The sequence below is a fragment of the Erpetoichthys calabaricus genome, chromosome 6 (genome assembly GCF_900747795.2).
Source record: "Erpetoichthys calabaricus chromosome 6, fErpCal1.3, whole genome shotgun sequence".
In the NCBI taxonomy this organism is placed as follows: domain Eukaryota; kingdom Metazoa; phylum Chordata; class Cladistia; order Polypteriformes; family Polypteridae; genus Erpetoichthys; species Erpetoichthys calabaricus.
The window spans coordinates 84,034,234-84,046,945 of NC_041399.2; the positions used below are offsets into that span (position 1 = coordinate 84,034,234).

The following is a 12,712-nucleotide window of genomic DNA, read 5'->3' on the forward strand; positions in this document are numbered from 1 at the left end:
AGATCTGATAAAAATGAAAGAGAGAAAACTAGGAATTTGTTTTTGGTTTTTACTTTGCAAATTTATTTTTTATTTAGAGATTTGCATCTATTTCCAATATAAATTTGTTCTAAGAATTGCACCTCCTGCAAGATAAATATTTAATCAATACTGAAGGACCCGAATGTATTCTTCTTAAAGATATTTTACCAAAAATTAAGTGCAGTAATGAAGTAGAAAGCATGGACTAGTATATTTTGTTTTTATTATACAAAGACTTCAAACAATACATTATAGTTTAGAAGGTATTGTTACCCACTTAATACAGAACAGCTTTATGTCAGATCATTAAAAATGCACAATGGAATTATAAATCCTATACAATATAAGCATAAAGTAAGTTAATATAAAACTTTGGTACATTAGTCAATATTTTGAATAGTTCTAAACACTAGTGATGCAGTCGATTGACTAGTACGATTATACTGCATATAATGCCTAGGAGTGGAGATGCCACATTTCACCTGTACTGGTCTTGCAGTAGTAGGGTTTACTGTTGCTCCTTTGGCTACCCTCTGAGACCCATCTTATACTTTGCCTTGTTATGCAGAAAATGTATTCTGCAGAGAATGAAAGAACTTTCTTAATAATTAGTGGTGTTTTCAGGCTTAACCCCAGGTGCCGACTTCAAATGTTTCCATAACACTAGCAAAATACGTAGAAGAAATAATGTGGAGGCAATTCCTAGCAACACAGCTGTAAACAAAAGCAAAAAAAAACATTTACTGCATTTGAGTTTTATAATTTCTATATTTCAACCTACAACAGATTTTAATGGAAAATTTATAATAAAAGTCATATACAAGGAATTATATAAGGATTGTCCAAGAAGTTTTTGGTTTTGTGTAAGTTCAAACTTTGTCTTTATTGAACCAAATAATATGTAAAATCACATATGCAATATTACACTTTTGAAAACACTTAAGTAATTCACAGTTTCCTTTTGTTCTGATCACATAAGAACAAGAGAATTTTAGGAAGATCTACATTAACAAGTGCCTCATATTAGGTCGCCATTTAAAACTGCAACTTTGATCAAATCTTTATGTAACCATGAATCTTAAGGGGAAAGTTTCTTTGGTGTGTCGTGATCTCTTTTTATCAATCTTTTCACAAGTCTTTGAGAAAATGGTGAAAGAACTTTGTGAGAAACTCGTGACAATAGTGTAAGTGAATCACTCATCATTAGTTTTCGAGAAAACTGGCCTGTATCTCATCAATTGAAAATGGTGTTCAATGGATTTTAAAGGTTAAACTGTGCAGTTAATAAAGAAAAGTTATTCTCTACTCTAAACTACTCAAAAAGTGTTTTTTAAATTAAATGTATGGTGTTGTATTCATTGTCCACTGTGTGTATTGTATTATTATCAACAGTCCATCCAGCCATTTTCCAACCCGCTGAATCTGAACACAGGGTCACAGGGGTCTGCTGGAGCCAATCCCAGCCAACACAGGAACCAATCCCAGGCAGGGTGCCAACCTACCGCAGGACACACACAAACACACCAAGCACACAGTAGGGCCAATTTAGAATCGCCAATCCACCTAACCTGCATGTCTTTGGACTGTGGGAGGAAACCGGAGCGCCTAGAGGAAACCCACGCAGACACGGGGAGAACAAGCAAACTCCACGCAGGGAGGACCCAGGAAGTGAACCCAGGTCCCCAGGTCTCCCAACTGCGAGGCAGCAGCGCTACCCACTGCGCCACCGTGCTGCCCTTATCAACAGTCAGTGGGAGAAATGCAAGTAAGAATCTCATTGTGAACACAAGAATGTAAACTTGAAATTGAATCTGTTCTGTGTTTAACTGGCCACAACACAGTTTAATCAACTCCACTCATTAAATTTTGAAAATCACATTGTTCTCTTGTGCCAATTTGACTACTTTGCACAGTTTTTCTTCCAAGCTGGAATAAAGACAATTTTTTTTAAATGTTAGGTTTTAGCCACCTGAAAACATGATTAATAGGATGCTATTCCTTATAAAAGTTTTAAATCACTATGTACAATACTGCAAGCAATCAATTACTCACTTTACGTAAATTAAAAAGAAAATACTAATACATACTGTACATTATCTGAGCTTAACAACTACAGAATTAAACATTTAATTTTGCTATTCAGCAAGCATACAGGGATGCTGTGACCCCATAAAATGAAATATTCATATTAAAAATTATTTAAAAAATTCTTTGCTCTCGTTAGTAAATATTTTTTGCCTTAGGTCAATTTTTTCTGTTGTGAAAGTTAATATGTTGAAAGCTGAATCTACAGGCTTAATTTGCATGTGTTTAATTTAACATCTTTGTTTGAGAATGATTTTACATTTATTCTTGTGTGTGTCACACCACCATTTTTAGAATGTCAGGAAGTAGTTAATAGGTACGAATAGCTAGGAATCACTGCATGGTTGCTAGGGACTACATCACAGGAAGCATCATGATTTGAATCACGAAGACTTGCTTATAAATTCCAGCACTACGCCATTAGTGTTTTGTCCAAAATTACAGATTTGAAGTGTAAACAAATGTTGGTATAGTGCTTTAGGTTCTGGTCTTCTGGAAACAACTCAAAGCTTTCCACATCTTGATTCAATTCTCAGTCTCTCCTGAGGTGCTGTACAATGGCTGACCCTACACTGTGACCACCAAAGGTCATGCGAAAAGACCCCTCGGGGATTAACAAAGTCTATTAAAAAAAAATCGGAGCATTTTGGCTCCTGGTTTGAATGATTGTTAATGACTCCTGACAGTTCTTGTTTAACTATGACAATGGTTAAACCCTCTGGTTTTTGATAGCAATACACTGTCTACTTAAAAATCTGTTTTAGCTTCTGCCTTGAAAAACCACACACATCTCCTGGTTATCAAGCTATCTGAAAAGGAAGGAGAGCATCTGTGCAAAGTTCCAACTGAGACGTAATTAGAATCCATGCAATGTTAAGAACAGTGTTACTATGAGCTAAATGAAAAAGATGAAAAAATTGTGCCACAGAGGTTAGCATCACTGTCTCATAGTGGCACAGTTATGGTGTAAGATCCATTTTCCTAGTTCTATAAGATTCATGAATATTTATTAGATGACAATGCATAATCTATGGGAGGTTCCTATAACCCCCGTAAATAGAATCGTATTGGTATATTCTTGCCATTTCTAACAGCTTGGAGTAAACATTATTCTTCAGTTAGTTAGTGATGGCCTTCCCATGAGTAAGGAGTGGAAGGTATAAGGTTTTAAACCGTGTCTGGGCACATGCCTATATGCCAACCAGCCTATGCGCCTTTTGAGTGTGTGAAGTAAATATGTAAGAAAACAGCACTTAATTTATGTGCTGTGCTGTACGTTTAAAGCATACAGAAGAAGAAATAAAGAACCTTTAAGTAGAGAAGAAGAAATAAAGAACCTTTAAGTAGAGAAGAAGAAATTAAGAACCTTTAAGTATAGAAATAACTTTAATTTAAAACAAACTTTTGGACTTTGAGATTTCTTTCGGCACGCGTTTTACCCGTGTTTGACCTCACCTATATCTCAGCAGCTATACATGAGTTTAAATGTCAGCCCAGAAATGGTCTGAGTGCGGTTTGCACATTCTCTCCATGATTGTGTGAGTTTTCCCTGAATAATTAAGTTTTTCTCCAGTGTTCTAGAAATGAGTGCAAATGTAAATTTAAAAATGCAGACAAATGTAAACTGGCCCACTGTGAATGTGAACGTGAATGTGAGAGGGACCAGTTGGAAAGCTACATGTGAGGTTGCCTTGTCAGCAAAGAATTTTCATGAAGAAAGTTTTACACAAGGGACTCCCAGGGCTAGAGAAGTACGTAAGAGTTGCACAGAATATTTACGAGGGAAGTGTGACAGTGGTGAGGTCTGCGGTAGGAGTGACGGGTGCATTCAAGGTGGAGGTGGGATCACATCAGGGATCGGCTCTGAGCCCTTTCTTACTTGCAATGGTGATTGACAGGATGACAGATGAGATTAGACAGGAGTCCCTGTGGACTATGATGTTTGCTGATGACATTGTGATCTGTAGCGATAGTAGGGAACAGATTGAGGAGACCATGGAGAGGTGGAGGTATGCTCTACAGATGAGAGGAATGAAGGTCAGTAGAAACAAGACAGAATACGTGTGTAAATGAGAGGGAGGTCATTGGAATGGTGAGGATGCAAGGAGTAGAGTTGGCAAAGGTGAAGGAGTTTGAATACTTGGGATCAACAGTATAGAGTAATGGGGATTGTAGAAGAGAGGTGAAAAAGAGAGTGCAGGCAGGGTGGAATAGATGGAGAAGAGTGACAGGAGTAATTTGTGACAGACGGATATCAGCTAGAGTGAAAGGGAAGATCTACAGGACGGTAGTGAGACCAGCTATGTTATATGGATTGGAGATGGTGGCACTGACCAGAAAGCAGGAGACAAACCTGGAGGTAGCAGAGTTAAAGATGCTAAGATTTGCACTGGGTGTGACGAGGATGGACAGGATTAGAAATGAGTATATTAGAGGGTCAGCTCAAGTTGGACGGTTGGGAGACAAAGACAGAGAGACGACATTACATTGGTTTGGACGTGTGCAGAGGAGAGATACTGAGTATATTGGGAGAAGGTTGCTAAGGATAGAGCTGCCAAGGAAGAGGAAAATAGGAAGGCCTAAGAGAAGGTTTATGGATGTGGTTAGAGAGGACATGAAGGTTATGGGTGTAACAGAACAAGATGCAGAGGACAGAAAGATATGGAAGAAGATGATCCACTGTGGCAACCCCTAACGGGATCAGCCGAAAGAAGAAGAAGTCTTGAAAATGAACATCTACTGTACATTTACTGCAAGTATAAGGTAAAAATGGGATAAAGGAAAAAAAAATAATTTCTTTGTTAAGTAAGAGTGCCTGAATAGCTTTGTTCAAACTGTTGATTTCTGATATCAGAAAAGTATGGTATCTTATTACAGACTTACCACAAAAAATCCCATTTGTGCCTGGTGAGTCTGGCTTGAAGTTTTTTGCAATATTTCCTGATAAAGCCAGAATTACAACAGGATAGATGGTAAGTGTGTAACGCACATATTTATCTAGGAAGAAATTTTCCACCACAAACCTGTTGAAAACAATTCAAGAATTAAGTATGATGCAGAACAAGTTAAACCTGTAATTAATTCAAACATCTCCACTTGTGAAAGCACAACTAAATCATCACACTATCACAGTTTTAACCCATATCATTTTTTTAATTTAAAGGATAAGTTTGTTATTTTTTTAGTTGAGGTTATTTCTTCACTATCACAGTATTAGGATGACACAAGAAACTGGCATTCTAAAGTGAATCATATTTTATACATTTTAAGAAATAACTAGCCCACTCTTGTGCTTTGTAATGGAGGTGAAGGATGCTGGAGTCCCTTTACAAGAAAGCCTTAAAGCTTACCGAATACGTCCACACTGAAGTAGCAAAATTCTGATTTAAGCAAATGTGCCTTCTGTGTTTCTAAGGCATGCTTATTACAGCAAAAGCAAACGAAAAATAATAAATTTAATTGAGGTAAGCATATATTTCTTGCTCATTTATTTACTTGCTTCAGCAGTCATGAGTGAAGTTATGACAACCCAATGCCAAGCAACCTGATTATATTTTGTGTTGGTATTTTACATAGCCTATTAAGTGACATTTACGTTAAGTGGCAGCATAGTGAAAAATGCACATAAGAGTTTCATTGTACTTTATACACATAAAAGTACATCTGAACTGAACTGATGATTACAAGGCACTGTATGTTTAATAAAAGCCTTCGATTGTTGAAAGAGCCAAGCCACATTATCCTCTGTGTGCCTTGCACAGTTATGATCAAAACAAAATTACAACCTTTCTAATGACATTCCTAATTAATTCGCAGCCTCCTTTACAGACTCTTATAATTGGAAATATTCAATCTTTTCACCTGAAAAGAAAGTGGATGAACTTCAACCAAGCATGTGAATGCTTTCAGACCAATTATAGAGTCACGAGTGTTATGGTATTTACAGAAACCTGGCTAAATGAATGATTTGGATGACCACCTGAACATCAATGGATTGGTGCACCAATTCTTTGGACAGAGATTTAGCCATCATCAGTAAGCCACATGGCTTCGGCATCTGCCTCTATATAATAAAAACAGTGTAAAAGGGTGATGGTTAAAGAAAAAGTGCCATAAAGGATGTGGAACTTCTGGCTGTCTCGCTGTCCCATATTTCCACAAATTTTAACTACGATTGTCATATTCACATGAGGACAGTGGCAAGCGAAGCTGCTAGCAACATCTTCTGAGTGATACAGAGGCTTGAATCACTGTCTCTTGACTCTCTGAATTTTATTTGGCCAATTTCAACCAGTGTTTACTGAACAAAACACTACATAATTTTTACCAATATGTCACTTGCCCAACTTTCCTAATATAGGAAATGTCACTACAGCAGATTGCATGGACTAGAGAATTTAGTTACATTGTCTTGCCCTCTTCTTGGTTTTTTTACTTCAAAGTTTTCAATATGGTCAGAAATCTCAACAATATCTACAATTAAACATTGTGTCCCTCATAATAGTGTTGGAATTACTTTTTCTCTTCATATATTGCCAAAACTACATGTCATTTGAACAAAAGATCAGTTTTCACATTTCAGCTAAGGACACTCAGTTGTACCTGTGTACTGCCTAAGTAATCATTGCAGTTTTTGTTTTTTCACCTGCACTTGGAAATGTTTTTAATGTACTTAGCATACTTAAAACAAATATTAGTACATGCAAAACTGGTAATATAACTTTTTTCCCCACACAATGCCCATCTCTGTTTTAAAATGCAAACAATATTAGTACCTACCATGCAATGACTTCAATCAAGAGGACTGACAGGCACACAGTAGCAGCTGTTGATCTTGACACTCCTCCAACATATGTCAAGACCACAGCAAAGTTAATCAAAGTTGCTATTGTTGTCCAGGTTATATAGGTAGCCACACCATTATGAACCTGTAAGCATCGCACACAAAAGTAATTCAATTGTCTGCATATCTAAATACACTGTTACTATAAGAAATACAACCATCAGTTTTAATACCAGTACTTAACAATAACAAACACTTGATAATATGAAGCAAAGTGCATGTAAGCTGTGCACTGATTATAAAGTGATATACATGTGGAGCAGTCAGAATAACAATACAAGTTCTCCCATGTTAATACTAGTTTACTATCTACCCATCACTCAAAACATGTTATCTTTAGAATAATAATGATTTTGATTCTGTAAGATACCTAAGCTGCATATTACTCCAGCATGATTTTTTTCCATTAATTTCTTCACTTGTGGAAATGCTACACAGAAGGCAACCCCTGTTTAAATCAAATGTATTCATTTAATTTTATTCATGATTCTACCAAGCAATAAACTTGGATTTTTAGGGATAACTACAAATTAATGGTATCACTTTAGATTAGGTATCCCTAATATGCTGTACTTACCACGTAATTACTTATATAATTACAGAATAACTATGTGTTATTACCTTGTACTTACTGTGTAATACAGCATAACACTATAATTAATTGCTCAGTTGTAATTGTTATTCTGCAATTTTTAAAAGTATGTATGTACATAAACTGTAGAATAACAATTACAATAGAGTGTGTAACCACAGTATTACATTGTGTTAAACAGTAAACACAAGGTAATAACACCTAGTTACTCTGTAATTATACAGGTAAGTACATGGCAAGTACAGCGTAATTAGGAACACCTAAAGTGATACCAAATTAATTTACACATTTCAGGACACTCTACTACCTACAAGTGTTATATGGAAAAATGAGACCAGTATGGTTAAATTCAATATTTTATGTTATATATAAAACAGATTTTGTAATATTTTGTCATTTCTCATTTTATTAAGAATATAACTATTCACTAAATTAGGCAGATGACAGGTGGAAATGGAATCTGATAAGACTCTCTTAAAAAAATGCACTCACTCATATGGGGTAACAAAATTGATGCTAAATGACACTTGTTTCACAAAACAAACCCTTTCTTATAAACCACTAAATACCAATAGCAGCCATCACTGCCTTAGCATATACTAAACTCAAACTTTTTACCTCATAATATTTGTGGGCAAACATCTACTCATAGATTAACCGGTGAATCAAGTGTTAAAAAAGTCTGATTTTAATCCTTGGCCTATCATGCAGTGTACCAACTAAATAAAATTAAAAGGACCGTGTCAGCCACAAAATCAAGCATTCTCTATTTTACATTAGTTGCAAGAATATTGTGCCTATAAGTATCTTTGAAGTACTGCTGCCATCTACTGAACCAAGAACATATAACTGTACTTCAGCCAGTCTTTCAAAATCATTTTCTCACCTTGGTGCCAGGAAATAACTTCATTCTGGTCCAGTCTTTGTTTTCACAGGGCATTTTAGCTCCTGTCTATCTAAACTCAGAGACTGACTCTCATTTAATAAATAGATGAGTTAATTAAAAACAATGTTACTAAACATTTATTTCTACTTATTACCACATGTAACCACATGGAAATCTGTACAGAAGCTGTCATTTTGTCTCACTGCCTTGTCTCGTGTGATGTTAAAGTGTCTCTCACGGGACGTCAAATTGTCTTCTGAGAAGATCACGTATCGTTTCCTTCCAAGCTTTCCAAGATTTTTTTTTATAATAGAGACAAATACCATTTAAATGGCTCTGTACATAGAGCCTTATAGCTAAATAACCGTTTGTAAAAAGTACCTATCTCGCAAAACAGCACTTGAATAATCACTACTAAACAAAGCCTACTTAAGAGTATGTGGAAGAACATAGATGTATCACAAATATAAAAATGAAATTACTGCTTTTTGTCTGAAATTTCCCCTTCCGTCTATCTGTCTATGTTTTCTGTAAAAAATATTAACACATTTAAAATGGCCACCCAACAATAACAGGTGAACACATCTGTCTTTAGGGTTCATGAAGATCTGCTCTATAACTAAGTTTATCATAGTGAAAATTACTTTAATAGATTAAGCCTGCTGTGATAGTGTACTCTATGTTATACATAATGGAAATGATTTGCTATTGGGAAAGGATTCAAAGTTCTTTAAGCAAAAAGGCTTAGACAAAAGTGTAGCTGCCTTTACCCAAAATGACCAAAGCTTTAGTATGCTTCAAGGGATTCTGGCAATAGCTTGACATGTTGAAATGATTCCACAGACAAAGTATCTTTTTTATTTTAAAGCTTTAGTAAAAAATTCAAAGTAAAACAGTTCACACAAAAATAGAGAAAATGTTGGTATTGCAAAATAAAGAAAAGTTCTGGTTTAAGAAAAGTTCTGTTTAAGGTTTATATATCTTGTTTGTTTCTTTAAGTTTTCTAATACAGTTGAACCACTTCTAAGTGGTCAGAAAACTATACACCTATCCCATTTACATACTGTAATTGAGTCTTTCAGTCCATGATAGTAATGGGACTAATGCCAAAAAACTGACTTAATTAACACACAGTATAACAGACATAACTAAGAAGGTACTATCTCATTTTAACTTACAGGGGGTAAAAGCCTATACCATAGTCTATGGCTATGAAAGAAAATTATATTCTATTCAAATTATGCAAATAATAATAAGAGCACAAACGACACTTATGATTTTCCATCATATGCCACATGAACTAAGACAATGCAGTGCTAGCTTTTTCTCAGCCTGGTTATCCTCAGTTTAGTGCTGTGATGGATGAAATATGACATTAATAATATAAAAATAAAATACCTAGTTTACATATGATGAAAGAAAATAAAGTATATATAAGTAAACCATTGGTTAGCATTCCTGTCATGTGCTATACACACACACACACACACACACCCTTAACCACTTTTCCCAGTCAGCAATCCCTTATGTTTTCACCACCCATGTGGAGATAAAAACAGGTAGCTGACTTGGTGACAACAATTCATATCCAAGTTTTCTGTGCCTGTTTATAGGTGTCATTCACTGTAGGCTTTAGAGTTCAGACTGTTTCCATCAGCTAATAAAATAATATTTAACCCCAACAGAGCTCCACAAGCAAATAATTAAGCAAATAAAAAGAACATGTTTTGCACAATACTAAAAAGAAATCTGAGATGAAGTATCACACTTATTCATTTTACAATAATTCCTCTTGCAATGTATAAATAAAACTTCTTCTTCTTTCAGCTGATCCCATTAGGGGTTGCCACAGCAGATCATCTTCTTCCATATCTTTCTGTCCTCTGCATCTTGTTCTGTCACACCCATCACCTGCATGTCCTCTCTCACCACATCCATAAACCTTCTCCTAGGCCTTCCTCTTTTCCTCTTGCCTGGCAGCTCCATCCTTAATATCCTTATCCCAATATACTCAGCATCTCTCCTCTGCACATGTCTAAACCAACATAATCTCACCTCTCTGACTTTGTCTCCCAACCATCCAACTTGAGCTGACCCTCTAATGTACTCATTTCTAATCCTGTCCTTCCTCGTCACACCCAGTGCAAATCTTAGCATCTTTAACTCTGCTACCTCCAGGTCTGTCTCCTGCTTTCTGGTCAGTGCCACCGTCTCCAACCCATGTAACATTGCTGGTCTCACTGCCGTCCTGTAGACCTTCCCTTGCACTCTTGCTGATACCCGTCTGTCACAAATTACTCCTGTCACTCTTCTCCACCTATACCACCCTGCCTGCACTCTCTTTTTCACCTCTCTTCTACAATCCCCATTACTCTATACTGTTGATCCCAAGTATTCAAACTCCTTCACCTTTGCCAACTCTACTCCTTGCATCCTCACCATTCCACTGACCTCCCTCTCATTCACACACATGTATTCTGTCTTGTTCCTACTGACCTTCATTCCTCTCCTCTGTAGAGCATACCTCCACCTCTCCAGGGTCTCCTCAACCTGCTCCCTACTATCTACTATCTCCCTACTACTATTCCCTACTATTTATACTATGTATAAATAAAACATAATTTGACAATGGTACAGAGCTGCAGAATTATTTTTCATGTATCAGTTTTAAACTGGGTGCAGTTCTGACAGGTACAAAACTGTACTTGCAGAAAGCAGATACAGTGATCCCTCGCTATATCACGCTTCGACTTTCGCGGCTTCACTCTATCGCGATTTTTTCTCATACATGCTTACGTCACTATGCATGCGCTTTCTGAGAACTTTTATCTAAGCCCCACGATGGCTCCTAAACGTGCTGCTTTTTCTAAGCCTTCTGACAATGAAACTAAGTGCCGGAGGAAGATGCTTACCATCCAGGAGAAGGTGAAACTCTTGGATATGATCAAAGATGGCAATACCCTACAAAAGCCTCCTCACACATATGAAAAGACAGCGCCAGCAACTGCCTATCACCACGCACCCAGACACCCACTGCCTACTCCTACTATTCCTTCAGCGGAAGAAGACAACGACGCACCTGCTGAAGATACTGCACCACCTGAAGACTCTCCTACTGAGCTCGTGCCTTCATAGGTTAGTGGTTGTGTGTAATTAAATGTACAGTACAATAATAATAATATGATATTTGTAATGTCTAATATGTCTTATTTTCTCTTATTTTGTCTAATATATTGGGTAATACGAGTGTAATGGTGACTAAAGGGTGTTATTTCATGTCTAGAGGGCTCTAATAATGTTAAAAAACTTATTTAGAAGGTCGTAAACAGGTTTTCTATACTCTAACTGTGTAAATATTTGATTTATAAATAAAGAATCCTACTTCGTGAAAATTAATTTATTGCGGTAGAGTCTGGAACAGATTAACTGTGATAAACGAGGGTTCACTGTACCAGTATCAATTTTAAAAGTAATAGCCGAAGATCACTGTTCTTTGCTTTTCTTAAGTATAGCATCACAACTAAATTTATTATTGCAGGTCTCCCACCAGCTATAATCCATAACTGACATTCATTAATTGCCTTTTGATTTTTGCATTGATCTTCTTTAATGTCCTTCTATACTGTATATAGAATACTACATAGAAAATGCAATGTTAAACAGAATTCATGAATATTATGTATATTCTGTTGATCATATTGCATTACTGTCTACAGTAACACCACCATCTAATATTTTAAATATTGATCACCTCAAGCAGAAAATTGGAAAGCGTCTCATGTAACAATAGTGTAAATATTCTTCAAATTAAAAATAATTCTCACCAATATCCTTAAAAGCCACAAATCGGACTTATGGTATTCTTGTAGTTCCTCAACACGGGCATGTACACCACGATATGAGAAAAAAAGAACAATGTATCCAGTAAAGGTAATCCAACATAAGAAAATAAGTGCTGCAGTCAATTGCCTGAAACAAAAACAGCACACTGTACGTTAAACTGTAGTATACAGTATGTATTTTTACCAATTTCAACAATTTAAATATCTTCTAATAAACTCTTAAACCATATAGCTATTTTGTTTTTACTCTGCACTGTATAAATTCCACAGGAATTGCTATGTCAAGCTACCCTGTGGTTAAAAAAACATTTGCAATAAAATTTAGAGTAATACAGAGCTGAACCTTAACCTAGAAGCAAAGGATATAGGGCAGGAATTCATCTTCAGCTGGATAGCAGCATATTTTTTATTTATCATCCCTCTAGATATTGATCGTGTGGGAG

General features: G+C 36.1%; 1 protein-coding gene across 1 annotated transcript in view; it reads right to left on the reverse strand.

The window, feature by feature from the left end:
• Positions 1-224: 224 nt before the first annotated feature.
• The window catches only part of LOC114653448 (uncharacterized), a 28,679-nt gene continuing 16,191 nt past the window's right edge, over positions 225-12,712 (reverse strand). Inside the window, exons 5-8 of the mRNA XM_028803787.2 lie at positions 12,252-12,396; positions 6,886-7,034; positions 4,990-5,129; positions 225-735 (exon numbers count right to left, since the gene is read on the reverse strand). Coding sequence (XP_028659620.2) covers positions 623-735; positions 4,990-5,129; positions 6,886-7,034; positions 12,252-12,396 — 547 coding nt within the window. The 3' untranslated portion in view covers positions 225-622. The remainder of the gene's footprint in view (positions 736-4,989; positions 5,130-6,885; positions 7,035-12,251; positions 12,397-12,712) is intronic.